The sequence below is a fragment of the Lichtheimia ornata genome, assembly GCF_029851405.1.
Source record: "Lichtheimia ornata isolate CBS 291.66 chromosome Unknown scaffold00006, whole genome shotgun sequence".
NCBI lineage: Eukaryota > Fungi > Mucoromycota > Mucoromycetes > Mucorales > Lichtheimiaceae > Lichtheimia > Lichtheimia ornata.
The window spans coordinates 393,840-418,476 of record NW_026695326.1 but is presented as its reverse complement, the minus strand read 5'-3'; the positions used below and the strand labels follow the sequence as shown (position 1 = coordinate 418,476).

Genomic DNA, 24,637 nt, shown 5'->3' with positions numbered 1-24,637 from the left:
ACCAATGATAAGGTTTTGCTTGCAGCTATGTGTAATGTTGATCTCATCCAGCCGTGTTACACCGCCACATTACAGTAAATGGTAGATCGAGAGACTTTGGATGATTGGCTAAGGGTTTACGTCTTCTTGAAAAGTCATCGAACATGAAGGTAGCTATAAATAATAAGGTTTTTCGGATCAAGTTAGTAAGAAGACAAAGGTGCTACTCATAGGAGCGGCCAATAGAAAAGGCTGGCTTAGCGCTCTTGTACATGATACTTTAAGCTTTCACAAACGTATATGGGAATCTGAGGAAGTGGGCTAAGCATAATCCTCTATAGAAGGTAAAATGGGCGCGATTTCTAGAAATGAGGAAATCGGCTTAATGTAGTTTTTGCTTAGCTGATGATAAACGTGGTTGATCACGTGCATCATGGTTGTCTATTACTATGTGCTTAATGGGCATTGGTAAGCATTGCAGCTCTTGAATGAATATGGGTGCGGTAAACGAAGGAAACAATGATGCGACATAGTGCATTGCCTCTCGAACGAAAAATTGGATAGCAATAGAAATGTGATGTATTTGGGACACTTCTTATGATGACAGGGATGAAGGTGCACTTTAGAGACGAAAGTCTTTATTTTCATTGTCTACAACAATAATGGGAACTCCTTGTTACTTGCAAGGCTGATCCAACAGCATAAAAGTCGAAGAGATACGAGTAGCTTGTACATGGTCATCCAGTCTAAAATCAAGGTTCTTATTCGAGCAGCCAGTGGATGGAAGGGTGTCGTTGTTTGAAGTGCGTACAGGATCATGCATGACCCTCTTTCACCAACCTTCATGTTCAGCTTTGGAATCCAATGAGCAAACGACATGCCAATCCAATCCCCTTTCTAAAGAATACTAATGGTAAGAGTTGGGTACCCAGTTAACGATGCGATCTAAACTGACATGGACAACCGATCGGCAGCTTGTTCAAGCGTACGTTCAACGCTACCCCTTGGCCGTCAAGTCAACAACGAACCTCCATTGTGCTCTACTTTACCATGGATGAAAAACCCAGTGTATTGATATTGATCCTTGCTCGACTACGAACGTTTATCAGAATCCAACAGCACGTGATCAAGGTGATGGCGATGGTTGTGTGATGCTCAAAAGTGATACTCAATGGTGCAAGTCTTTTTTCCGTTTTGCATAGCAACAACGCTCACCACTCTCGAGAGATACGATTGTTCAGCATGCGAAAGGTCAATAACGTGGTGCTTGATGTTGGGATGGCAACGTTTCCACACGAAGCCTATGGCATTCTCATGATTCACCTTGTCATCATTCGACCACTGATGTCACCCATCACCTCCTTCAACTACGCACAACATTATCGAGAACAATGAACCCTATCCTCAAAGCCCATAGTATTTGCCTGTAGTACCATTTTGAAGAATAAAGTATGAAATGCTGTAGTCATGGCAACCACTGGTATCAATCGACAACGTCATTCACGTGATGCAGAAGGGATACATGGTTATAAATTTACTCGTTATATAAGGGATACTATTAAGAAAGCTATAGCTATAGTAATCATGATCCATTTTTCTCGGGCAAATCGAGCAGTAGTGCAGCCGAATTATGAGCAGGTTGTTCCTCGTCTGATACATTTTGTGTGGCACGATATCGACGACGGCGGAAGAGTCGGGTAAATATCCCATCGTTGTCAGCGGTTGTTGTTGGTGTCAGCGTGCCACTACTATTTTGATGATCTTGTTCAGCACAATGAGCGTCATGCAGTCTGTTGAATACTTCATCATCGATATAATATGACTTGAAAACCAGTTCCATCAATTGCAGTCGCTTCAAAAGGGCAGCCATCTCTCGTTGATGCGTTTCTTCCATATTTCGAATTTTGGCATGCAAATCATCCGTAGCGGTGTTGCTGTATGCTGTTTCTACTAGTTTGTGTTCCTGAAGTTGCCGGGGGTTCAAGACATGAGGGTCGACAGGATGTACAAAAGGAATCGGTTGACCAAGAGATCCAAAGCTTCGTAGCAGGTTTCTTTCAATCGAACGCGTCGGCTTGTTGAATGGCAATTTCATGATCCAGCCATACATGGAGGTAGGACGTGCACCATACAGGGTTGTAAGGATGAAAGTGAACAATGAAAGCATACCACCAATCAAACCAGAAGCTGACATGAGGGTGTCCACGCGCTGATCCTCTTCTACAATTTCAGCAAAGCTTGCAGGATACACATCAAGGACATTCCTGATCATCATCGATCCATCTTGGATACTTGTACGAAATGATGTCTCCACTTCAGGTGTATTGTTGCGTATTTGAGCGAATCCAACAGCATTCCAAGGTGTATCCACAAGGTAACGATGGTTCTTGAGTTGATAGCCAATGGATGAGTATGTATTGAATTCCATTGTGTAGCTGTTTTCAGTTTGCTGGTCACTTGCTTCACGTCGTAACCATTGCTGTATGTAATCGTCGCTGAGGTTGGGTTGGTTGCTAATGTTGTACACGACCTTGATGGGGTTGCGATCGGGATGATAGACCGAAATGTGGACGCGGCTCTGGTTCAAGTAAGCATTCGATTGGCTAGTTCCATCGTCACCGCTAGCAAGAAGGAAGCGAAGCCTGGTGCCATTACTCTTTGGACTGTTGGCCTCGTAATCAAGCTTGAAATCTGGCGGAGCTGTAAACATCCAACAACGAAGATCACCAGAGCTGCTGCTGGAGTAGTAAGGCATATGGAAGTGATCACTTAAATTTGTCCAAAAGCCGCCCCAATCCATCACATCAGCATCTGGCCTTGACACAATGTCGGATTGGATATTTGTGATGCCCTCAGAATGGCGGAAATTGTCAAAGCAAAACCGTATGTCTTCATAGTAGTATCCCAATTACATACAATTACAATAAATAAATGAGAAGATTAAGTTACAATTGGTTGGAATCTCGCATACCTGGCAGTCGTACTTGGTTAACAGGTGTGCTCATAGTCACCGTTGTCTCAGAGCTTTGCACAATTTGGATGATGCTGTAGACACAATACGCTATGAACAACCCCGTAAGGATTAACTTTGACACCGAATGTAAGATAGCTGTCCACAATGGTTCACCAGCACTATTGTAAAATGCACATTATAGCTCTCTCGTCATATGCTTGTATTTAAATCTTACCGCCTATCCCAAATGAGTGAGATCAAAGCTTCCCATATCGCTAATGGCCCAAGATTTGCATGACGCATCATCCAAACAAGCGTGATAATCACCAACATAGCACCTGCCAAAGATCCCACCACTATACCAGCAATGGCACCTCCTCCAAGCCCTCTCGATTCATGATTCTCGTTTTCATCAAGATTTGGATCGGTGATGTTGTGGAGCCACGTCAAGGTGATGGATGCATTTGCTAAAGTACTTGTGGGGGAGTTGGCTTCAGGAATTTCAAGCACGTTTAGATCATTTGTCCATAGAAATTCAGAGATCCCTAATAACAAAAATAGCTGTTTGAGATGATTGCTTTCATGCATTTCATGTTACATACCTCCAACGAACGTCCAGTATTTCCCATACAATAGAGCTGCTGATGCATCATAACGTGCCTTAGCTGGTTCACCACGCACTTCTTTAGGAGATAGCCATGCCCAAGTTTTGGTGTCCAGTATATCGATTTTGTTGAATGCAACCAGTTTTGTTTGAGGTATGTCGAGAGGGTCTTCATTGTATGTATCTCCCCATCTTTTTCGACCTCCAAAGTAGTATATTGTTGAATTATCAGGTGCTGAACGAGAAACAATGTGAGCAAGAAAGATTCACTCTTGGATAAACAAAGCTTACCAAGAATAGCATTGGCACCAATTCTTGGGTCAGGAAATTTGCCCATCGTTTGATTGGAGAGTTCCTGCTTGTATCCCACGCCACGGTTGGTATCAAAGATTAAAGCCTCAGCCCATTCATGATACATCACATAGACAATCTTTCCATCCCTAGCAAGGTAAATAAGGATTATGAAGGCGTACGAATACCACATGTACCATTGCTTACTGAAGGGCTATGCTGGTAAGGGAAACAGTGCCCACAGGATCATAATCAATGGGGAACTCGGTGAAACGACCAGTGTCAGGATCGTATTCCCATACGTGAATGAACCATCTTGTTATGGTGCCTGGTACTAGCCCACCATAAATGTAAACTTTTCCGTTGGGGGCTAGCGTTGCTGTGTGCCTGTGTGTATTGCGGGGTACAGTGCCATTGTTCGTGGCATTATTGGCAGCGCTGACATTGAGCTGTTGCCACATAGAGGTGCTGAATCGATATTCATGGACCAGAAGCGTGGTGTTTTCATCCCATAAATCTTCGTTTTTGCCACCAAAAAGCAATACACGATCATTATCAGGAAGCAGCACAGCTTGGCCATAAGCTAACTCAGGGCAGTCTCGGCTTGTTGGTACATCCGTTTCTATATCGCCATTTAGCTGGTTGAGGTGAAATCCAACAAAATGGTTGTTCGGTTTGGTTGTGTTGTAGTATTGCGATAGCCCTCCTATCGTGTAAAGGACATTATCTCGTACAAAGGTTGCGGCTCCAATTTGCGAAAAGGGACGCATGTAAGTATACCCGTTTATCACGCTTTCGCTCACGTTGTATGTAGCATGCACCAAAAAGCGTGGATCAAAGGCTACCGCCAGGAAAATAAGCTGAAAGTATGTATAGGGTAGCTTCGTTGAACGCATAGTATGTAACCACAGTAAGAAGATAAAAACTTGTCAAACCAATTTTCATCTCCAGGTTTTATGATTGTCGCTTGTCAGCTGATAGATGTTCAAGGCGCCACATCGGTGGTGCAAGATGCAACTACTAATGATAAGGTTTTGGTTGCAGCTATGTACACCACCACATTAAATTGTAGATCGAGAGACGTTGAATGATTGGTTATGAGTTTTACGTCTTGTTGAAAAACCATCAAACATAAAGAAAGCTATGGACAATGCGGGTTTTCACATCATGTAGGCAAAGAAGACAAACGTGCTACATGTGAGTGGCCAATGAAAAAAGCAGGCTTAGCACTCTTGTACATGACGCTTTAAGTTTTCGCAAACTTATATGGGAATCTGAGGAAGTGGGGCTAAGTATAATCCTCTATATAAGGCAAAATGGGTGAAGATCTCTAGAATTGAGGAAATCGGCATAATGTAGTTTTTGCTTAGCTGATGATAAGGTGGTTGATCACGTGCATGGTGATTGTCGATTTCTATGTGCTTAATGGGCATCTCATAAATACATAGCGTCTGTGCCCATGATGAGATTTGTTACTGCTGTGGCATATGCACGATGTTCTTTTCATTACAATGTTGCCTTGCTAGTATCATGCAGGTTCATAATAAAAAAAGATCTCAACATACTACGACGCTAGATAGTAATAGTATGTGAGCATTTTCCGTCACGTAGTAGTAGTAGATGAGTGTATTGCATCGGATCATCGTTCCGGGGATTCTTCTTTATTATGCTCGATGGGTGAATTATGCAGGAGAGTAAACAAGAAAACATGAGCCGTTGTTGTGAAACATTTATGGGACGCTATTTGACAAGGAATTGCATCTCACGTGCTGGTGATGACATGTCGCATGACATATGAAATGTGGGAGTGCATGGTTCGTGTTGGCAGGGTGATACAATAGAAAGCTGTCCTTCAAAATCAAGTCATTCCGACAAACGCAGCTGCAGTTGTGTTTCTGCTCGGCACACATCACACATCAACACGCACAAAGCGCATTACTCCCATCTCTTTCTTTCTTTATGACTACCACTGTCATTGATTTTTGTACTCCTCCTGTTCCTGGGGAACGTCACAAGTATTATGGTGATGCTCATAACAAGTTTATCAAGCTTCCGCAGCTTGCAGTACAATCTTCACCCGCTATCACTACTCCCACTACTACTACTACTAATACTACTGTTGCCCCTGTCACTCGGGGAGCCGAATCCAATGCCGCGATAACCACCCTTTCACCGCGTCCTTCTCCTCAACCAGCAGAATCAACCACCCATGGAAAGAAAATTGAGCAACAAAAGACACTCCATTCGCTTGCATCCACCGGCAATTTGGCTATCTTCAAACAAGTCTTACAACTGTTGCCTGATCCCCTCAAAGCCGTCAATGATCCTCATCCTTCGACGGGTCTCACTCCCATTCACTTTGCAGCATCGCGTGGCCATGTGGAGATTGTGCGTTGTTTAGTGGAGGATTATCATGTATCAGTTGACTCACGAGACAAGGAAGGCGAGGTATATATATACATATAAAAGTTGATACGTTTGAGGGATGAATGGAAATGATTGATTTGTCGTCTATAGACACCTTTACTCAAAGCATCGTATGCTGGTCATTTCCACGTGGTGCAATACCTCCTATCGAAAAAGGCAAACATCCATCAAAAGGATAAGGATGGGTGGTCAGCGTTGCACAATGCTTGTTCTCGAGGCAACTTGCCAATCGTTCGTCTCTTGGTCGAAAGGAATGCACGCGTCAACGCCCAAAACAAAACGGGTCACACTCCTCTCAGTAGGTTGCTCCCCTCTCTCTCCTTTTATGGTGCAATGTTTGTTATTGACATACTTGACATTTCCATTAGTCAACGCCGCATCCAAGGGGCACATGTCCATTGTCGAATACCTACTTGAGGAAGCCAATGCCAATCCACTTATCAAGAACAACTTCCAAGAAGCCGCTTATGATGTTAGCGCAGCATCCGGTGAAGCTGGTGAAGCGTATATTTGTGAAATGCTTGAAAAGGCTGGTACCAATTGGTGGCCTGTACTACAAATGGAAGGTTGGTATAAGGACATGTTGAGTGCCTTTGTACATGTTATTAAAAAGGATTTAGGCGAGGTACCAGCAGGATCGACTTATGAATTGCACGAGTATCATGTTACGGTGATGGTGATTATCCATGAGAATCAGCGATCGTCATCATTATTGGGATTGTCACGACCTCAATTCAGTGCCGCAGCTCTCACAAAGCGTGAACATGAAGATCGTGGTCCTTGGTCGCTTCATCCATTTGGTATTCCCACATCCAAGGAAACAGTCAGCCTACCACAAAGCACCAATAGTCGTGTTCCTGGTGGATCCAATTGGTTCTGGTTGACGGATTGGCAAATCGATTACAGCGATCCACGCGTTGACCCAACTTCAGGATGGCAATACTCTCGATCTTTTGATGATGATGATCAAGCATGGACTCCTGTTGCACCAACCTCTGGTTATGGATGGGTACGTCGTCGTCGTTGGGTGCGTGTAATGAAGCGACGTATGGATTTGGTCAAAGGCAATGTACGCGGTGATGATGATGATGATACCAACTTGCCAAATGATGCGACGATGGATGTTGAATTGCAAAAGGATTATCTGGAACAAGCAGAGGAGTTGGTACAAAATGCAAAGAATGACAACAATGAAGCAGCAACGACAACCACCGAGAGCACAGATGTTACAACAAGGACAATTCGGCAATTGACAACCGAGCTACGTGTGTTTGAAGAAGCAGTACAAATGTTGTTGGCTGGAATTAAAAGTAAGGTTTTGGTTATGTGTGTGTTGTCACGATTGTACAACTAAGACACCCTTTTTCTTCTTCTTTAGCTGACACCAATCAATTCCGCAAACATCAAGCAACGATCTTGGTAAAGTCGCACACGGCGCACATTGAATCGCTCAATGCACGGATCACAGCGCTCGGATCAAAACTTTCAACACCCGTGGGACCCGTTCAACATAATCCAGAACTTGCTCGAGAGTTGGGATTTTCAATTGGCAATGATCAACATGGAGCATTGAATGATTTACAAGCAACAACATCTACTACGGATCAACGAGGTGATCATCAAACGATTGGATACATTGATGGTTCAAGCACTGGTATGGTGGCAACAGACTTTGACGCCAACCCTTGGAGCCGAGATAGTGGGAATTCGGAAGCACAGCCGACGTGGGTCAGCGTCCATGACCAACAACAACACGAGAGTTCTAGTTTGAATCATGTCGATTTGTTGGGTCACGACGACAACAATGGTGATGACGATGCATTGGCTGTATCCCGATATGATGATGAGCCTGAAGATCAAGGATTACGTGCATTTGAATGGGAAGCGGATATCAATGCTAAGGAATGTCGTCGTTGCGCACGCCGATTTGGAATCCTTGTACGACGTCATCATTGTCGACGTTGTGGATTAATTGTATGCGATCGTTGCTCTGCTTCAAGGACCTATCTCAATGCATCCGAAATATTACAAGATCCAAATGGCCCCAGAGAATCGGTTCAAGTATTGGCCACGCAGCATCATCGTGTTTGTGACAAATGCTATGCCGATTTGGGTTTGAGTCAGGCGTAAACAACAAGGCAATTCCCGCGGTACCCTTTTTACCCCTTTTCTCTTGTCAATGACAACGCCATGTATACCTTTTCACTCCATACCTCATCAACATTCACCAACTATGTCTTTTATCTATCCTTCATGCAAGGCCTTTTTTTCATGTCATCACAAACACACACGCATCAAATGCCGTATATCATCACCTTTATTATATCTCGTATCATAGCAACAACAAACGCAGTGTGATCGTTTTCTTCTTCAACTCTTATATGCAATGTTGATTGTGCATGTGAAGTTGTTCGGATCGACACATCCGAATAAAGCGATGGATTCACCTTTCAGGGCAAAAGCAAACAATTGTACAAATTTGGTCCACCGATGTTTTGCATATCCTATTTGACAACCACTCTTGGTGTTTTCAATCCATTGTATCTCTTTCTCTTTTTCTTTTTCTTTTATTTCAACAATGTCCATCGCTATGGCTTATACTCCAGCAGTAACACAGGAGCACACTGCAACTGAGAGATCTTGGACATCAGCAACCCAACAACAGCCATCTTCACGGTCTGCTACTCAAAAGCGCAGCAATAACGGCATCACTATTGCTCATCCGGAACCTGTGGTCAAGCGCACTGTCACTGTGCAAGATCTTTCCTATCCGGAGCCCATGCAAGGTCTGCTGATTATACAAAGCGATAGTGAGGATGATGATGACGATGCCGACAATGAGCGTATCAGCAGCAGCAGCAGCAGTAGTAGTAGTAGTAGCAGCAGCAGCAGTAGCAACGGTTGCCATGACGACAGCCAAAATGATCACCATCACACTACGGCAAGGACACCACTAGTGGAAACGGTTTCCAATCAACAAGTCAAGACGAAAAAGAAGCCTTTGCCACCTGTGCCACTGTTTGTGCCTGATTTGCATGGTGACACAACATTTGATCAGCAGCAGCAACAACAACAACAGGAACAAGAAGGATCCGCTATCACACCCGAGAGCCCATTTTTGATGATCCCTACTCCACTTGAGCCTATCCAAGAATCACTTGACAGCACCATTGAGGATGAAGTAGCATTGTATCAATCCGATGACGATGATGATGACGATGACAAAGATGCATCCGACGTTGCACACGATGAGAAAACAACAACCGAGAATGTATCATCAGATGACTCCAATCAACACGATACCATAACAACAACTACAACAACATTGGAAGCACCTGCAATCACCCATCAAAGTGATGTTGTATCGGTGGCATCTTCTACACACACTCAAAAGCCATTTGAACCAGGACCTGCACAAACACCACATACACCTGAGGAAGCACAACCCGCCACAATTTGGTCTGTGGATAACAGCGCATCAAGTATTCGCACTAGCGATGAGGATGATCAGCATAGCTTACGACGACGTGCATCCAAGGAAGAGCTACCACCACCCATCAACACCCAGTTGACTTCCAACGTATCTTTATGCAGTCGCTGCAGCTCTATCTCTAGTGCACCATCCTCAGCCGTCTCCATGCTTTCAAATCAAGATCTTCTTTTACGTGCAGCAGCAGCTGCTTCTCCTTCACACATCCCAAGGACCGCATCAGCCATTTCATTGGGATCAACAGCATCATCATCTCGACCCATGTCACATGTTTGGGAACCACACCAACAGCCATTGATGTTGCCACCCAACAACAACAATCCTATGCAGTACAATCATCATCAACAACCACTTGCATTTCAAAGGCAGCAACAACCATCCCCTATGGGAAGTCCATTGCACAAGGCTCAATCTACTCCTCATCTTGCCACCACGGCTGCTACCAACAATGCTGCTGCTGTTGATGCATTGCTACAACCTGTTCCTGTCAAATCGCGTTTGAGCATTGCATCATTTAGCTTGACACATGACAAGGATGCTATCAAGACCTATCGACGTATGGCAAGCAAGACACACAACAAGGCTATCCAGTTGACGTATGCCAAATATCTACTTGATGTGGCACGTTTGTACAAAAGCAATCAGAGCACACGTGAGCGTTTATTGTCCGAAGCCGGGTATTGGATTGAGCGACTTGCCAAAGCTGGTCTTGCCGAAGCATTGTTTATCAAGGGTAAATGGCATCTTCAGCAACCCGAGATTGAAGAATGTGACCAGTCGTATCGCAGCAAGCCACAACCTCTCAAGGCATACAAATGTTTCCAAGCAGCTGCACGTGCTGGGTGGGTGGACGCTTACTATGAGCTGGCTCGATACCAAAAGTCACGTGGCGAGTACGCACGTGCTGTTGATTGCTACAAACTTGCAGCATCCAAGGGTCACACATTGGCGACATATGTAAGTCTTTCTTTCCTATGCCTATTTTAATCTAAAGCTGATCATCATCATGTTATGATATAGAAAATGGCCAAGATTCTCTTGAGAGGACAATTGCACCAAAAGCGTAATATCAAGCTGGGTCTCGAATATCTACAAAAGGCAGCCGATGCATTGGATGACGATAGTGCCGAACCTGCCTATGTCTTGAGCTGTGTATACGCCGATGAACTTGAGCGTATTGGTATTGCAAGGTAAGAGTTTAATACGGTTATCAACAAGGAGTCTAACGTTCTCCCATTAGAGAATCACAAATGTCAAGGGAAAATATACCATTGGCCATCTTTTATCTTAAAAAGGCAGCGCAAACGGGTTTGCCTATGGCTGTACACCGCATGGGTCAAGTGCATGAGCATGGTCTATTGAACCTTCCTAGAGATGCATGGCAAGGCTATTCATGCTATGTTCGAGCGGCTGAGGATGGTCATGAAGGCGCCATGTTGGATCTTTCACGGCTATACGCACAAGGGATCGCCGGTTATTTGATGCCACAGTATGAGATCGCTTTCAAATGGTGTCAACGTGCTGCAGACAAAGGATTGGAACAAGCTGAATATGTCCTTGGGTATGTTTGTTTTCGATCCACAGGCTACATTTTTTCCAGGTGACTAATACAATGTTGTTGTTGTATGCAGGACGTATTATGAAGATGGCATCGGCACATTGCCTGATTACCCACGTGCTCTCGAATACTTTAGCAAGGCAGCATCCAAGGGCTATGCACCGGCTGAAGAAAAACTCAATGTTCCTACCACTTCATTTGCCACAGGTGCATCATCATCATCATCATCCACCCATCTCCCCTCCACAAGCGAAAATGTTTCCTCAAAGCTCTCATCATTAAGGATTAAGCGTCAACCTGCAGCAGAACGTCCCACCAATGATGATGATGATGATTTTCCCGCAACATCCAATCGGTTGGAATACCAGCAAAAGTCCTCCTCTTACAATAACAGGAAACCTGAACCATCCCCCGCAAACTGCTTCATCATGTAGAAAACCCTTTTTAGCTATACGTAGCCTTTATTATTAGTACTTTAACATGGCAATCAATACATTATACATATACTATTTGTAGATTCAATCATATACTGGTGAGCATCCTTCGTGCGATTGCATCGTATGTACTTGTCAATAAACAACGTCAACAATGGACATGTGCACCTGTTAAGCCCGCCAACGCTATGATGTGTTTGTTGTTGGCCACATCATCGATAGTTTTCAAAGATCCATTGTCGTCATGTTATGAGCTTAAAGTCAACTATGTAAAATAACGAGCCGACAAGGACGTTTACAATATGTATGTATGTGGGAATCGAAGTAATAGGATCATGTTGTTGATTGCATAAACCAGCGATCGGTGTCATTTGTGTACATCCGACCATCACGCCACGTGGTCTATGTATGCGTGTCATGATTGCATCTGGCGTATGCTCAAAGTTGAGTTTACGACCGAGGCTGTCGTATGTAGCGGATGACGGGTATTGTTTATGTTTGTGGAAATGACAACAGCTTATTCCTCGGTCCTGTTGAGAATGTCTTGTAACCCCGGTTCATTCCATGATACCTTGAGGTGATATAAGTAGCCCCATGTACTCGAGTGATCTTTAGCTCTTGTCCGATAATACCATCAACATGTTATACAGCGCCTACTCCCAAAAAATCTCTAGTCCAGCTCGTTCACGCAAGGAGCCTGTCTCCTACTTGAACATTATGGTGGTGGGTCAAACAGGCACAGGCAAGACCGCCTTTGTGCGTACGTTATGCGAAAGTCTCAAGCACACAATCATCCAAGGCACCCTAAAAGAATCCAAGCCTATGGTCTTAAAAGATGCATTACGCCCCACAGATGATTTGTATACGGTTTCCATGCATGTGGAAGAAAACGGCGAACGTACGTCATTGACTGTGGTTGACACGCCTGGATTTGACCAAAGCATCGATATTGAGCAGCAGCTACGATTTGTGTGCACCTACATTGATCATCAATATGAGCGCACATTGATTGAGGTATAGGGGGAATCGTCATTTGTTTTTTCCAAACTCACCATAGACATTTATTTATTCACGTGTTTGTTAATATAGGAAACAAAGCTACGACGTGATGCCAAAGCTGTCGACACCCATATCCATGCATGTCTCTATTTCCTCGACACCACTTCCAAGACCGATCTCAGTGATGTGGATCGCTACATGCTACGAGTACTCAGCTCACGCGTGAACATCATTCCTGTCGTTGGCAAAGCCGACACACTCACTGCCGTTCAACGTGAAACTATCCGCAAGGCTTATCGTTGGAATTTTTTTGACACTTTCCACATACCAGTCTATGGCTATATTGAGATTGAAAAAGAGGATGATTTGGAGCAAGAACAACAACAACAAGAACAAGCATCCGAAGGTGAAGAAGAAGAAGATGACCAGGACTCACAAAAGGAAGAAGGAGAAGAAGACCACCAGGAAAAGAAGCAACAAGTGATTACTAATCATTCCGGTTCTGAAGTTATGGATACCATCATGTCGATGTTAAAGGAGTATGTCGAGGAAGACAATGATGAAGATGCTCGTGCCATGTATGAATATCTCGAACATTTCCCATTGACGCTTGTTGGCTATGAAGAGGATCCTGAAACGGGACGACCTGTTGCCATTATGCGTGATTCATTGAAACCCCAAAAACAAGCCGACAAGGAAGAAGATCATCAACAACAACCCTCGTCACCACACACCCAATCACGCAAGAAAGGTCGATCCAACAAGACCGTATTAGGTCGAAGGTATCCATGGGCTGTTGTCGAATGCTGTAACCCGGAACACTGCGACTTTGAACGCCTCAAATCCATGATCTTATCGGTTCACCGTGATATGTTCCGTATCGATACATTCGAACGCTTTTATGAAAAGTATCGAACCAAGCAGCTAATGAATCGTCGATTCGAAGGTAGTCCTACTATCAACAAAGGCAAATTGACCAATCATCCATCTGCTACCCATACCAAAGTCCGTGCCTAATCATATCCCCCCCACCATCCATTGAGTCCTTTGTTTCCCATCGTTTGCTCTTTCAATGCCCCATTTTTATATTCAATAAAGAAACAGCACTATTCCCTCTATAAACTAATGCCGAAATCCTGCTCTTAATGTTTCACTAGCTCGAGATCCAAGAACGCTCGTTGATGATGTGCCTGATTTCTTCTTTGCTCGGTTCATTTCATTCACTGCAGAGACAATCTCGTTGATATTGGTTTCCAGTACCATGCCGCCTTGTACAATCTCGGATAGAATGTAATGCACCTACATAGCCTTTGTTAGGCATCACCACTCTTATCCATCCTCTATTCCATATCTCTCTTACCTCGTCAAAATGAAAGATCTAATTAAATTGCTAAGGTTAGTTGCAATACTATATGTAAGTTGATGACATCCATCACGTTACCAGATCCAACTCGCACACATTCTCAAAGCATCGATCAAGACTCTCCACAAAGACCTATGACGATCCATTAGATGACAATCACTCTTGCCTTCCCTCCTAGTATGTTTCATCTTACCTGTATCAGATCCAGAATGCCAAGCTCACTTTCACTCTCGTCGACAACAAAGACAAAGTACAGCGTAGCGTAATGACGGTAAATGACACGGGTATCTTTTCCTCCTAAGAGTTTGCTGCCTTCAAGAAAGTTGCATGCTGTGTCAGGACGTTTGGAAACTAAAGAGTAAATCTCTTGAACGAGGGCTTGTTGTGTGGCGATATCCTTGAAAGGGAGGCGATGCCATTAAAAAGGGTGACCAAGACGTAAGCAATGGGAGTGAATCGACTTACAATCTGCTGATAGAATTTGACGAGCCGTGGTTTGCCGTGATTGTTGAAGATAAGGATACTCTTGAGCATAGGTGTGTGAAACCGCGTGTGTGTGGTGGTGGTGTGTGTGTTGAGGGAAAGAGTAGAGCTGCAGAGTGGTCGGACAAAAGAAGCTGTATATTATTTTAGGACGTACCTGCGCGGATCCAAGCATCAACCTACAGTATACATGAATCACATGATATGTCACCAGCATATTAGATACTATTGACAATTGCAAATAAACCCAAGGGAATGATACCATATAATCAACCATCGATGGCTGTATTACAATGAAATTACATAATGGTGGTATTTACCAATGACCTAATCAGGCATTACGTTTAGTAGTAGCGGTGATCTTGTTGCTAGGCAACATGATGAAGGCCGGCGTAAGCGGGTCAACCAGCCAAGTATTCCTTTTCCTTGGCAATATTTTTGCGATTGCAATCATGCATTCTCAAATGTGATGATAATGGAGGTGTTTTTGACCGGCATCATGAGCGTGGTGCATGTTGTTATCTTTGAAGTTGCTTACTCGAATACAAATAGGGTATGCTGTGAATGTCAAGCAACATGTCTAATCCGAATCAGGGCTACTTTTATGCATCGACGAGGTTTTTTTAGTGTCTACGTAGGAACTCGTACTTACGGCTGCTAAACAACAAGCAAGCGGCTGCTAGCCCAAAGGTATATTGATGCGCTTTCATGATCAACTTCTTCAATGAGATATGGAGTAAGTATTCTTCTCGTATGGATGTGTGACAAGTGCCAATTCAATAAGATAGGTGTGCGTGTGCGTGGTAAGGATGCATATCATCGGATGATCGCTGTGTCCGTGTCATTGCGAATGAAAGCCATGTTACACAAATATTGGCTCTTGTACCATGCAATCTGCTAACCCTTTCAGGTGTGGCCTACGGAATGAAGGTATCTCACACAATTTGCTATCCGTAACAATGGCAACAGCGTTGTTATATAAGGAGTTAAGATATAGGATCATGCTTTATTGAATGAATGTTTATAGGGATCCCTAAATAGTAGTAGTAGTATAACAATGAAGACCGATGATGACGAGGATGATGCTTTGTGCAGAATAGAATTATCTCGTTTCATTTAGCTCGGGATTCCGAGAATCACACACACACTGGGCACAGCACGTACACAACATAACGTACAACAATATCACACACCCACACATCGACTATATACACCGCTTTAGTAACTCAGTTAACCCCTTCGCTTCTCTTTCACTTTCTACCCTTTCTTTTCACTCTCCTCCAACACTCACACATCTCGATGGAAACGAGGAGCGGCTCCAAGCTACGACGCAGCGGTCGAAAGAACCGGTCGTTGAATTCCATGCTGGTTTACGATTATGCCCTGAGATGTGCCATTCGAGCCTACCTGGAACAAACGAGCGGGTCATCTCCCAGCAGCAACAAGGAACCTAAAAAGGATCGTACCGAGCGGCATTCTATCCATATGGGCATGGGCATGCTCGGCTCATTGACCGATGTGTTTGGCGAAGACGGCGGCAAATCCGACAAGTTGACACGCGAAATTGTACGAGGCTTGTTAAAGCGAGTTGACAAGTACAAGACATCCAAAGATTTGACTCGTATCGACCATGAAGAAAAACTGTTTCTCGCTGTCTTGTCCCAGTTTCAGGCCAAACTTCAAAAGCAGCGATACAAGCCGACAGGCAGCGTCAATGATTTGGTCGTCCAGTTCCTTCAAACCAGCCAAATCGAGTTGAAAAAGTCCACCACCGATGCTGCAGCCATGTATGAGCAACTCAACCAGTACATGTCCAAGTTTGCAGAAATCGTTATCCAAACCGTCCAAGAAGATGCGCCCTCATCAGCCACGCCAGAGCTTATGGAACGATTGAATGGATTTGTGGCACCCGTCAAAAAGACCAGGAGCCATCAGGATCATCGTCAACCCTCCACACCTGGCACCCCCGTAGTCGATGGATCCATTGAAGCATTAGAACGGTTCCCTATGGTGATCACCGTACAAAACTTGTTCCAAGTCAGTGATGAGGATCATCGTAAAAAGTTACAAGAACTACAACCCCTATGCACGGATGCAGTAAGTGACATGTCACATTGTATTCCTATTTCAAGTTACTTATTCCTCTTTGTTTAGGCTCTTTTGGTCGATTTAAAGAAATGCATCAACAATGTCCACACCAATCAATCTTTCCCTGGTCGTCGTGAAGATTTCCCAGATCAACAAGCCTATGAGAATTGGCAACGTCGAGAAGTGAAGCAGCTGACCGAATTGATGAATACGCTCATGTTGATGAAACCCAATCTTGCATTGAGCTCAACGGGTGAAAGGGACGTGGGCTCATCCAATATGCTTTCAGGAGAATCGGGTCGTTCAAGAAATTCAGTGCCTGCAAGTGATTCGGTGGTAAGGAACATGAAAAGGAAATGAAGGGATCTATTTCATGCAGCTAAGACACTACTTTTTTGTTTAGCGGAACGAACAAGCACCCTTCGCATTCATTCCAAATGATCCAAGATCTTATTTCCGGATGTTGATGAGCATGTGTATCGACTATGACACCGACGTGGTCCCTGAAAACGAACGTGCAAAGACCAGTGTTCTTTCTCAGCAATCGGATGAGCTGTTACGTGAATGTTGGAGAACATGGCGATTGTCAGCCCCGTTCAGAGCGGTGCTTTATTTGGAATTTGTCAAGGCACGCTATGATGAGGAGAAATTGGACCTTGAGGATGTCAAGGATTCGGTGCGTGCTTTGGACAAGGTTATCAAGGAGAACGACCCAGCCACTTGGGCCATCAATGACGTGAGTGAATCCCATCTTGGTCTTGTGATTGAGATATGGTATTTAACGCATGTCCAATGTAGCGTGAAAGTTTGATTCGCACATATGAAGGCTTGAACCACACGTTGCTACATGAGCTGGAACATTGTTTATCCAACTATTGGAAAGTCAAGTATGTCAGAGATTAGAATGGGGCTATTTGATGTATTAATTTCATATGATCTATATAGACCTGATTGGGTGTATGGCTTGGTCGCCATGTTGGACAAGATTTATGAAAACCCAGCATATCAAGAAGATCACTCGGATCCGCTTTTGACACTCACACGTTTGGAAGAAACGGTGGAGGTAATTAAAAGAAAAGAGGATGGTCCGAGCAGAGGGTGTGCTAAAGAACTTTATAGGGCGCTGCTGTTAGCAGGTGGCGTACATTGACAAAGTCGGCATGCCCTGATGGTCAAGATACACTTGAAGATCTTTTACCGCTAGCAGACAAGTTGATCAAGGAGCTTAGTTCAATCAGCACTAAAAAGTTCACCAAGCCAATCAAAGGGTAAGTTGAAAAAGTGGAATAGCGATCGAATAGAGATAACTCATATGTGATCACACTTTTGGATAGTGTATTGGATGTTCGGGGCATCGTGATGGCAAGACATATGCCGCTCTTCACTCTCATGATTGGAAATTGGGCGTATTCACAAGAGGCCCGGGAAGCACCTGTTGAAGTCACATTTGAGCTCTATCACAAGGTTCTCAGTCTAAAGCGATTGTATGATCAATATGGACCAAAGTAAGGATGATCAATCAAGTTGTTGTGGTATAAATGAGAGCTCTGACGGGTATATGATAGGAAAAAGGCCGAGTTGTTCAAGGTCGAATCTTGGTTCTTACAACATGCACGACGATGGCTCACAACCACACATGCTGCTACTCCCGAATGGGTCGAGAATGCTATTAAGCAGGATGAAGTAAGAGATGCTGGTCCATATGCTTTGGGAACGTGTCACACTAATCTTTTATCAATAGTTCAAGATGATCAATGATACAACGGTGCATTCGTCTTCCATTGTCGATCTCTTTAGTATGTTCCATCAAGCTGTTGATTTTGTACAAAGTCTACAATGGCCCAACGAACCACAACGTTGTCGATTCTTGACATCACTTGCAAAGGTAAGCATCCTATGCTATAGCTATTTCATATCTAATCCCTAAAATTCATCATCCAGGTCATTGCGGTTTCATTGGAGCAATATACTGAGATACTTGAAGGCTTTGTAAGAGAAGAATTTGAGTACCAGAGGAAAGAAGCAGGAGAAGCAACATCACCTGGATCTCTGTTCGACATGGCACGATATCAGCTCACAGGTGGTCAATCATCTCCAAAGGATGAGATTAAACCCCATGATGTTACACCTGAGGTATGCTTTTTCACCCTTATTACAGGATGAAATCATAATGCTAATTGGATATTTAGGTGTGTATCATGATCAATGATATCGAGGCTGCTCGTAGTAGATTGGACAGGTTATACCAAATGATGGATGTGGACGAGATTGCAGAACGTATGCGAGAATTCGGCTCACCCACCACACCTGAACGCAACGATCAAGTGAACTTTTTGTATACCATCCGGATCGTGCGTGCTGAAAATCTACTGGCACTCGACAACAATGGCTTCAGCGACCCCTATGTCGTGTTAGAAATCAACAAGGAAGAGATTGCTCGTACAAGGACAGTGTACAAGTCACTGACACCTCGATGGGATCAGACATTTGACATTTGCTTAAACGAACGAGAGGCTGATGTCTTGGCTATCGTGTATGATGAGGATGTTATTGGCTCCAATGGTGAATGCGGCAGCGTATGGTTCAAGCTTTCTCCCAAATACTATGATGATTATCAGACCCATGAATTCACGTTACCATTACATCCCCAAGGCAAGCTGCAGCTCAGAGTCAGCATGGTGGGCGAGAAGGACGATATCCAATTTTGGTTTGTGAGAGCCTTCCGTACGTTAAAGCGTGCTGAAAACGACGCCGCTTCTTTAATCGTGGACCAGGTATGTTGTATGGATGGATCAACCGGCAAGCAATTAGGTACTTATTTTTTTGTGTGTGTATGTGTAGATGGGCCAATTTATGCGCTATTGTCTATCGCGCAGGACGCTTGACAAATTGCTACGACGTGAAAAGAGTTTCTTCTCATCCTTCAGCAGCAAAATCAATAAGCAAGTGGAGCCAAGTATACAGGATTGTGAGAATGCCATTGCACCTTTGCTCGACTATCTTGAAAAGAATCTAAAGACGCTCAATGATAATCTATCCGAAACGAATATGCAATTGGTGGTAGTCAAGATTTGGAATGAGGTGCTAAACAGCTTGGAAGCGGTATTACGGCCACCCATGCCCGAGACACAGCAGCAAGATGTAGCTTCATTGGATGAATATGAAGAGCACGTTATTCTCAAATGGCTCGAGGTATGTGACAAGAGGAAATGGTACAAGCACTTACACACGCACGTGCTCATGATGCTTTTTTTGCGTTTTTGTTGCTAGTTGCTTAAAATCTTCTTTAATGGTGGTGAGGATGGTGATGCGGTACCATTGGACAAACTCGAGAATAAGCACTACAAGAGCCTTCTTAATGAAGTCAGCCATCAACGTGATTCAAGACATGAACGCGACTCGAAGCATCTTTCATAAAAAGTGTGTGTTATCCATCCGCTCTATACACCCTATTCACCTCGTTATTACTCCCTTTCCCGCACGACCACAATGAACCTTTTCACACCACATGTAATCAATAAAAACGGCGATTCTCAGAGTTACTGATATTTGACACAACGAGCCAGGATATCATCGTATCAGGATTATCAATGTATTTTATTCGAGGAACAACATACAAATGCATCTCTAATACAATCAGGCATATGGGAGATGGTGAATACCGGGAGATCGTCGGGATAATCAACAACGCGTTGTGTGAAAAGAGAGAATGAAAGAATAGCAGGAGGTCGTGACTCCCGCGGTGGTTCATTGCATCGCTATCTTTTAACTCACTCACTTGCCCCTTTTCGCTCGTGTCTTTCTTTTCCTTTTCTTCATTCACTCTTCAGCGATCTCTCTTTCACTTGCGATTGGCACTTTTCAGTCAACTCTTTTTACTTTGCACGAGACTTCCTTGTTGAACCAGTCTTTCATTGTCGTTTGACACGCCCCCATTGTCACAATGACAGCCATTCCACAACCACCAGCATCAACAACGACTCTTGGTATTTCAGCAGCAGGAGCGCACGACCTTCCTCAGCCTCTCAATGATATGACCAATACAAATGATATGCTACAATTTGATTCTGAAAAGGGCATGATTGATGATGACAGTCCTCGGATATTGGATCCACAAGAGTTAGCAGCAGCAGCATCATCAACAACTATGAAAGGGTCTGATGCGGATGGTGATGATAAGACCACCATGGTGGATGCTTCGGTGATGGCAGTGGTGGATGCATTCAAGGAACCACCCGATGTGGCGTTATCGTTGGACACGGCAAATGATGAAACACCAATCCCAACTTCTCAGGAATCTTCAGTAACAACACCTGTGGATACACCAAATGATACAACATCTCTCGTCAAGTCACATATCGAATCATCGTCATCATCATCAGCAGCAGCTGCTGCTGCTGCGGATATCAGTGTCAAAGAAATCTCAATCACGCCTCCTAATAAATGGTGTCGACGATGTGGGGTAACCGAAACAGCTCGTTGGCGTGGTGGTCCTTTAGGAACAAGCACGTGAGTGATTGTGGAATGAGATGCATTAATGACAAATGATCTTACCCGTGAATCATACAGGCTGTGCAACGCTTGTGGTCTACGATGGAAAAACAGAGGATATCCAACCCAAGGCTATGATCACATGACTTATCCACCTCCAGCATTGCCAGAGGATGAACGTCCCACCAAGCGTCGTGCTATCACTCGTCGAAGGAACCGTAGCAGCAATTCAAAAACAGATGACACATCTTCCGAGGACGAATCAACAACACCAACAACAACAACAAAATCTTCATCAGCGCCACAAATCGAGGAACACATTGCATCATTATCTGATTTCATACCACAAGATACCTTGTAAGTTTGGATTGTACCATCAATGGATCAAACGAGTGCTCACTATGACGCTATGTAGTCAACGCCTATTGTGCCAGCGAAAATCGTTTCTAAAGGCCGGCATGTATTCCACACACTATAAGCAACCATTGAATGGCAAGAAAAAGTCGACGACAAAGGAAAAGAAAAAGTTCAGTCTACCATTACCGATGCATCAAGGAGTTTGGCTCTTGCGCAAAGAAAAGGAATTCAGTCTCCCACCTTCTATTGTTGAAGAACACAGCCTTGGTATCCTGGCACCTACCTATATACAAATAACATCAAGTAAGTATATATCATCCTATCCATGTCCCATACACGTGAGTATCAACATGCTCTATCAGATATTCCATTGGGAGCCAAGGGCAAGGGCAAGCATGGCGTACAAGAGACACCACCCTGTCAATGCAAACGACCGGTTGAAGGCAAAATGGGATGTGGTGAAGATTGCTTAAACAGGTACCTTCAATTCATGGATGGCATTGTGTGTATGGACGTATAACTAATAGTGTATATAGGATGATGTTTTATGAATGCGATCCTCATACATGTGCTAGTGGTGATCAATGCGGGAATCGGAGGTTTCAAAACAAGGCATTTGTGAAAGAACTGGAGCCTTTCCAGGTAGGATACGGTAATGGGGGAAGTGGGAGGAATAATCTTTTACTAAATGTGTTATGAGCATAGACCATGCAAGGACGAGGATGGGGATTGAGGACATTGGTTGATATTCCAAAGGGACAATTGATTACAGAATATTGTGGCGAGATCATCACACAAGACATGTGCGATCAGCGAATGCGCACCACGTACAAGAACAAGCAAAACTTTTACTTTCTGGAATATTCGCCTGGATTGGTCATTGATGCTGGTATCAAAGGAAGTCAAGCGAGATTCATCAATCATAGCTGTGAACCCAATTGTCATATTGAGAAATGGTAAGTACGCTTTATTTATCTCACAAAAAGGACACGCTGTGACTCTAATTTATGCAGGTCATTGAGGAACGAGATCTTTGTGGGAGTATTTGCATCGAGAGACATATCCAAGGACGAGGAACTCTTTTATGATTACAACTTTGCTACATTTGGTGGTGGTCAAGATCAAACATGTTATTGTGGAAGCCCTCAGTGCCGTGGTACGATGGGCAGGAAATCACGGCGTGACCGAGCCTAGGAGGAGGGTGGAGGTGGAGGAGGATTAATACACATGTAGCAATTCAAATTGAGCCATCCATATTGCATCTCTTTCCCTCTCTTTCTTTTCCTACTTGCTTTTATAAATCCAATTCGCATATCACACTTCACACATACATAAATGAGCAACGACAACACCACACCTTCCGAATACGTCAAACTTATCAGTGCTGATGGTTTCGAATTTGTCATTCATCGGGAAGCAGCCATGCGATCCGGCACCATAAAGAACATGCTCGTTGGGCCAGGTTGGACAATGCAACAACACGCACGCGCAGCCATGGCAACTGCTCACTCTTTTACGCGATAGCCCAATTCAAGGAATCGGTGGAAAACGAGATCCCTTTCCGTGACATCAAGTGAGTAGTAGCAGTAGTAGTAATACGGGTACGCGCAGCAGCAGCTAACTAGTATTATCAGAGCTGTAATCCTGGAGATCGTGTGCCGATATCTTTACTACAAGTGGCAATATGAAGGCTGTACGACCGAGATCCCACAGTTCGATATTGATCCTGAGGTGGTGCTCGAAACCTTGATGACGGCAGACTTTTTAGAATGCTAAAGCTATTTCCCACCCCCTATTGCATCATCATCACCATCATCTTGTCCTCTTGTCATTGTTTGCCCTTTCAACCTCCACGTCGCCTTGATCATCCATCTAGATCGTGCATAAATACCACCTGGTTGATTGCCTATTTGTCAAGTTACTTCAAATAATGCATCGATAGCTTTGTTTGTGGATAACCAATGTTGATATGAGCCACATTGTATACATAAGCTACTTTTGATGTTCTTCCAATTGACTTTTCGATTCGGCAATGAAAAAGGAAATTAGGTCGTACAGCTGCACTCATCCTATAGCACAATTGCACCACTCTCATCATCTTCTATATTCGCAAAAGACATGAGTTTTCCTTCCGTGCGAGTTTACAAGTACTCACCATGTATGACATTTGAAAGCTTGAGCTGCCTTATATCATCAGGGTAGTTGATCACCTATCACAGTTTTACGTAGTTTATGCCACATCAATGGATCAAACTTTTTGATAGTTTGACCGATGATGGCTAACTTTCCAATATCAATACAAACGTAACAAGGCTTAGAAAGTCCTCCTTTTTTATGGTCATTCGCTCACGCTATTGAAAGCTTTACTTGAAAACATTCCCCACATGATCCGGATTTCGAGAAGATGATAGCGAATCGTCGATGGCCCGCTCCGGCCCCTCTTATGAGAAGGTTCAATTGTTGCACAACATCACTTATCTATCGAAGTACTTCTCATGGAATGTGCCCTTTTATCTTTCACTCACCACTTTCGATACGAGTCAATGATTGCTTATCCTGGAATGCTGAATCAGATATCAGCCATGAAGTTGATGGCAACTTGAAATACGTATCCGGTGACCTAGCATACTACGGCTATCTGAGCTTATATCATCGTCGGCATAATATTTTGTGTACGACGGCGGTCATTGCCCACAGCTGTAGATTTTATAAATACTCCCAAAGACGATGTTCGTATGAAAGATGACATTAAAAACATTCAAGAGCGCTCTTTTCTTGATGCCATGAAACACGTGCTTTCATTATGTGTGCAGGCAACTGATAGTCTACAATGGGCCGACCATGCTCCTTTATTTGATTGACATTGGTGGTATGTTGTTGTATGCACTACTATATACCGTGCTTAATGTCCGATCATGGTCTCTCCACCATTTGGATCACCCCGCATTTTAAATCTGCACAATAAAGTCTCGACTTTTTAAATGAATGAAGGTGATCAAGCATATTCCAGCGAACCTTCTGACAAAGTTTCAGGTTCGAAATGGGGAATCCCAAGATAATACATGCTATTTCGATAATCATGGAAACCGGCGCTGACCTGCAGTCCGACTTCCATAGTAA

The 24,637-nt window shown here is 43.8% G+C and overlaps 8 protein-coding genes across 8 annotated transcripts; 6 read left to right on the top strand and 2 right to left on the bottom strand.

Annotated features, from left to right (window-relative positions):
* Positions 1 to 1,561: 1,561 nt before the first annotated feature.
* O0I10_002308 (uncharacterized protein) lies at positions 1,562 to 4,597 on the bottom strand (the record flags this gene model as incomplete). Its single annotated transcript, XM_058482392.1, has 6 exons — positions 1,562 to 2,868; positions 2,951 to 3,111; positions 3,168 to 3,477; positions 3,535 to 3,771; positions 3,828 to 3,976; positions 4,035 to 4,597. The coding sequence occupies 6 exons, from the start codon at positions 4,595 to 4,597 to the stop codon at positions 1,562 to 1,564; spliced, it is 2,727 nt and encodes a 908-aa protein (XP_058346890.1).
* A 1,189-nt stretch (positions 4,598 to 5,786) lies between these two features.
* On the top strand, positions 5,787 to 8,384 carry O0I10_002307 (uncharacterized protein; the record flags this gene model as incomplete). The annotated part of the gene is made up of 5 exons (XM_058482391.1): positions 5,787 to 6,275; positions 6,345 to 6,552; positions 6,623 to 6,820; positions 6,875 to 7,564; positions 7,633 to 8,384. 5 exons carry the CDS (start codon positions 5,787 to 5,789, stop codon positions 8,382 to 8,384), a joined length of 2,337 nt encoding a protein of 778 aa, XP_058346889.1.
* A 448-nt stretch (positions 8,385 to 8,832) lies between these two features.
* Positions 8,833 to 11,736, top strand: O0I10_002306 (uncharacterized protein; the record flags this gene model as incomplete). Its single annotated transcript, XM_058482390.1, has 4 exons — positions 8,833 to 10,701; positions 10,765 to 10,934; positions 10,985 to 11,305; positions 11,376 to 11,736. The coding sequence occupies 4 exons, from the start codon at positions 8,833 to 8,835 to the stop codon at positions 11,734 to 11,736; spliced, it is 2,721 nt and encodes a 906-aa protein (XP_058346888.1).
* Positions 11,737 to 12,375: 639 nt separating this feature from the next.
* O0I10_002305 (uncharacterized protein) lies at positions 12,376 to 13,752 on the top strand (the record flags this gene model as incomplete). The annotated part of the gene is made up of 2 exons (XM_058482389.1): positions 12,376 to 12,750; positions 12,826 to 13,752. 2 exons carry the CDS (start codon positions 12,376 to 12,378, stop codon positions 13,750 to 13,752), a joined length of 1,302 nt encoding a protein of 433 aa, XP_058346887.1.
* A 105-nt stretch (positions 13,753 to 13,857) lies between these two features.
* O0I10_002304 (uncharacterized protein) lies at positions 13,858 to 14,632 on the bottom strand (the record flags this gene model as incomplete). The annotated part of the gene is made up of 5 exons (XM_058482388.1): positions 13,858 to 14,034; positions 14,096 to 14,113; positions 14,177 to 14,230; positions 14,292 to 14,495; positions 14,564 to 14,632. The coding sequence occupies 5 exons, from the start codon at positions 14,630 to 14,632 to the stop codon at positions 13,858 to 13,860; spliced, it is 522 nt and encodes a 173-aa protein (XP_058346886.1).
* A 1,248-nt stretch (positions 14,633 to 15,880) lies between these two features.
* On the top strand, positions 15,881 to 20,086 carry O0I10_002303 (uncharacterized protein; the record flags this gene model as incomplete). The annotated part of the gene is made up of 13 exons (XM_058482387.1): positions 15,881 to 16,678; positions 16,736 to 17,005; positions 17,073 to 17,405; positions 17,468 to 17,556; positions 17,615 to 17,732; positions 17,789 to 17,937; positions 18,004 to 18,174; positions 18,235 to 18,352; positions 18,411 to 18,554; positions 18,611 to 18,802; positions 18,859 to 19,443; positions 19,511 to 19,861; positions 19,940 to 20,086. The coding sequence occupies 13 exons, from the start codon at positions 15,881 to 15,883 to the stop codon at positions 20,084 to 20,086; spliced, it is 3,465 nt and encodes a 1,154-aa protein (XP_058346885.1).
* A 526-nt stretch (positions 20,087 to 20,612) lies between these two features.
* Positions 20,613 to 22,711, top strand: O0I10_002302 (uncharacterized protein; the record flags this gene model as incomplete). Its single annotated transcript, XM_058482386.1, has 7 exons — positions 20,613 to 21,178; positions 21,239 to 21,517; positions 21,576 to 21,820; positions 21,880 to 21,994; positions 22,054 to 22,159; positions 22,223 to 22,473; positions 22,531 to 22,711. The coding sequence occupies 7 exons, from the start codon at positions 20,613 to 20,615 to the stop codon at positions 22,709 to 22,711; spliced, it is 1,743 nt and encodes a 580-aa protein (XP_058346884.1).
* A 141-nt stretch (positions 22,712 to 22,852) lies between these two features.
* On the top strand, positions 22,853 to 23,293 carry O0I10_002301 (uncharacterized protein; the record flags this gene model as incomplete). The annotated part of the gene is made up of 3 exons (XM_058482385.1): positions 22,853 to 22,979; positions 23,042 to 23,090; positions 23,152 to 23,293. 3 exons carry the CDS (start codon positions 22,853 to 22,855, stop codon positions 23,291 to 23,293), a joined length of 318 nt encoding a protein of 105 aa, XP_058346883.1.
* Between the last annotated feature and the right edge of the window lie 1,344 nt (positions 23,294 to 24,637).